At 44.5% G+C, this 3,239-nt stretch overlaps 1 protein-coding gene across 1 annotated transcript in view; it reads left to right on the top strand.

The window, feature by feature from the left end:
* Positions 1–2,090: 2,090 nt before the first annotated feature.
* VSIG4 (V-set and immunoglobulin domain containing 4) overlaps positions 2,091–3,239 on the top strand; it is a 5,279-nt gene continuing 4,130 nt past the window's right edge. Inside the window, exon 1 of the mRNA XM_027903213.1 lies at positions 2,091–2,353. Within this exon, the coding sequence (XP_027759014.1) occupies positions 2,299–2,353 (55 nt within the window). The 5' untranslated portion in view covers positions 2,091–2,298. The remainder of the gene's footprint in view (positions 2,354–3,239) is intronic.

Raw genomic sequence — 3,239 nt, 5'->3', positions numbered from 1 at the left:
TGGAAAAATGGTAGCAAACTCCTCTAGCTTCTGGCAGACTTTGTCAGAACCTGAGAGTAAGATGCAGGCTCAGCAGAGCTGGTCCCTACAAGCAGAGTCTGAGAGCCCATCTGTGCTCAAGTTTGGAGACACAAGGACTTCACTGTGCCACCTCTAATTAGCCTGAGACAAAGTCGCAAAAATTACAAACAAAGAGTGCCTGAACTGTGATGCCTGAAGAAATGATGCTTGGAAGAGTGTTCTGGCCTCCTGTGTGTTGGGAGTAAGGTGGATGCCTGGGGGACAGGGTGCCTTATCCGTGGCACTGCGTGCAAGAGAGCAGCAGGTTCAACCCAGAACAGACACACTGAAAGAAAATACTGCATTTTAATAAACCAGGTAGCTGGCCATAATGTCTGAGACATTGAAGGCTTTTTCTTCATATGTTCAGATTCAAAATTATAAGGAGTCCCTCTGGTAAGGAAAAAATGGGCTGACTGTGTGACTCAGGGGGAAGACTAGCAGCTACGTCTCTGTCCAGGGAGAGAAAGATGTCATGTTCATCACATTTGAGGAACTGCAGTACTTCATGTCTAGTATAGTTAAATAGTCTTTTTTTTTTTTTTATCCTGCATAATTACAGCCTCAGGAAGTCTTGCATGTCCGGTTCAGAAATTAGTCCTATCAGCAGTTTTAGCTTGGGTTTTCAACTTGTTCCAGGGCATGTTCCCCAAAATCCAGTTTCTTTTAAAGTTTTTTGTGTAGAAGACTGTTTCTCTGTCATATCCAGCATGGGGAAAAGGTTTTTTTTAAATCATCTCTATGAAAATAGATTCATATTCCCTCTTTGACTGACATAGCTTGAATTTTAACAAGTACTTTTTTGTCTGCTTGTTTGCTTTTAGGTAGGACTCCTCGTAGGCTCCTCGAGACCAGCATGAGCAGACAGATAGAAGCCACGTGTGCTGATACCACACTGGTAGTTGCAGCAAAGACATCAAGAAAAGTCAGCAAAAATCAAGTTTCAAGGTTTTACATAGACTTGCTCTGCAAGAATAGGTGTTGCTGCCTCTGTCATCTTCCTTGGCTGGATGGCAGCAGGTGGTGATTCTCAGCCTGGAGCTTTGGATGAATTTGTTGCACCAGGTCTTGCCACACCATATTCAGCTTTTTGCTCCAAATGCCTCTGCTCACCCCAGGCAAGTTCCACCGCAGCAATCAGCAGGGCTCAGCCCCAGTCACTGGGCAAGTGCTCCCTGGGTGGGTATGCCTCCACCTGGGACTGAAATGAGATCCGTACAGTTCTTATCAGCTTACTGAGTTTGGGAAAATGAAGATAACCTCCAGCTCTCATTGCCCTAACAGAGAGGGAACAAGCCATCACTGACATACAGCAGCACTTCCAGAGACAGTCTGAGCTCAGATGCAAGGTAACTGCTTCAGGCCAAGCAAACAGGTATCTGTTGTGATGGGACAAGGCTGTGGCAAAACTACCTCATTTACCTTCCCTTCCCAGCTCCGGCAGAAAATGTCTCTCTGTCCTTTAGACACGTTTACCTCCTGCTCAAAGATACTGTTCTCCTGGTGCAGTTGTCAGAACCTCATGCTAAGTCATGGCTATTGAATAAAATTCCAGAGGTTGCTCTAATGACCGATTAAACACCTATAACAGAATTCATTAGGTCAGTAGATTTGCTTTTATACATGATTCTTATCAACTGTAAGTCCTTCTCCTTTTGGTAGTAATTAACAAACTGATTCTTATCAACTGTGAGTCCTTCTCCTTTTGGTAGTAATTAGCAAACTGAGATTAATCCTGTGCATCACACCTATTGGCAAATCTTGGAGTACTTTTAAACGTGCTCTACAGAGCACACTCAGAATGGCCCCTGGATTAAAGTCCCTTGGCCGCCAGTCAAAAGTCACCCCCTTGGCAAACACGACGTGAGCTTGCAGAGCATGAAACATGATGAGTTTTGCCCATGAACTGGACTATTGCAGTAGATACTTGTGCTTAGGTAGTCTGTGATGTTCAACATGACCCGGCAATGGGCACTTGCAGCCCAGAAAGCCAACTGTGACCTGGGCTACCTCAAGAGAAGTGGATGGGGACAGGGAATGGGACTGGAGAGATCCATACAGCTTTCCTCCTTCATTTTTCCATCACCTAACTCAGCAGTGAAATGGACTCGTGATGTTTCAGAAAGAGGATCCTAGACGATAAAGGACAGAAGAAAGGGAAGTGTTCTTCACTTGCAGTCTGGTCCCGGGAGGGTGGGGGTCTCAGGGAAACGAAGACAGACCTGCAGTTCTGAGAGAATGGGAGAAGTTGGGCAAATAGTGGTGTTTGTGATGACCTTCATCAGCTGCAATGGTGAGTAAATATTTCTGTGGATAAGAACAAAAATCAGAGCACTAAGGGAGTAGGGAAAGTCTTTTGAATTATATTGTCTTAATTTTTTTAAACTGGCAAGTGTGGAAAGCCTTTAGTTTATTGTATTACTAATAGCGTCTGAGAATTCACAAGGATTTTTTTTGGTATTGGATACAGCGAGGTGCTTTTAAAAGTGGAGCAAACGGGACAGTATTGGGCAAGTCAGCTCCCCTGCCCCAAGGCAAGAACAGAACACAATTGTTCGGGACTCTTGGAGAGGACCCTCTCTGATGTGCCTGCTTTCAAAACAGTCCCAGTGAAGCTGGAATATGCGTTCTACTAGAATTTAATAACGCATTCCCATCATTATGCTTGCATGGCCCTGGGAAGAAGAAGAGCTGTAATTGTGAGACCAGGTGCAGGCACATGAGATTCCCCTTGGTCTCTCCTATCGGCTGACTCCCTGGTTGCACCAGGAGAGCTTAGAAAGCAGCCTTGGCTTCAGTTCCTAAGCTTATGACTGAATATAACCTCTCTCCAGGGCATGTATGACCCTGGCAGCAGCAGAGGAAGGCTTTGGGAAACAGGAGAAAGGTGCTTTAACAAGTTGTATACAGAAGCACAGGATTGCTCCTGACATTTAGAAAAATGAGTTGAAGTACACTCCCCATTTCATCATAAAAAAACAGTTTTGCAGATGTGACGGTTTGGACTTGGCTCCCTGCCAAATGCCCGAAAGCTAGGACAGCAGCCCCCTTCCCCCCTTCTTTCTTCCCTTAGGTTAAAGGAGAAAGAAACTATAAAAATTAAAGAACCCACAATCAAGCTGCTTATATAAAAATATATCTATATTTACGCAAATTACAGTTATATACAGTTAAGATGC

This window comes from Empidonax traillii, unplaced genomic scaffold, assembly GCF_003031625.1.
Source record: "Empidonax traillii isolate 1590-97213 ecotype Southwest subspecies unplaced genomic scaffold, ASM303162v1 scaffold945:size354297, whole genome shotgun sequence".
In the NCBI taxonomy this organism is placed as follows: Eukaryota; Metazoa; Chordata; class Aves; order Passeriformes; family Tyrannidae; genus Empidonax; species Empidonax traillii.
This window is presented reverse-complemented; position numbering and strand designations above follow the sequence as displayed.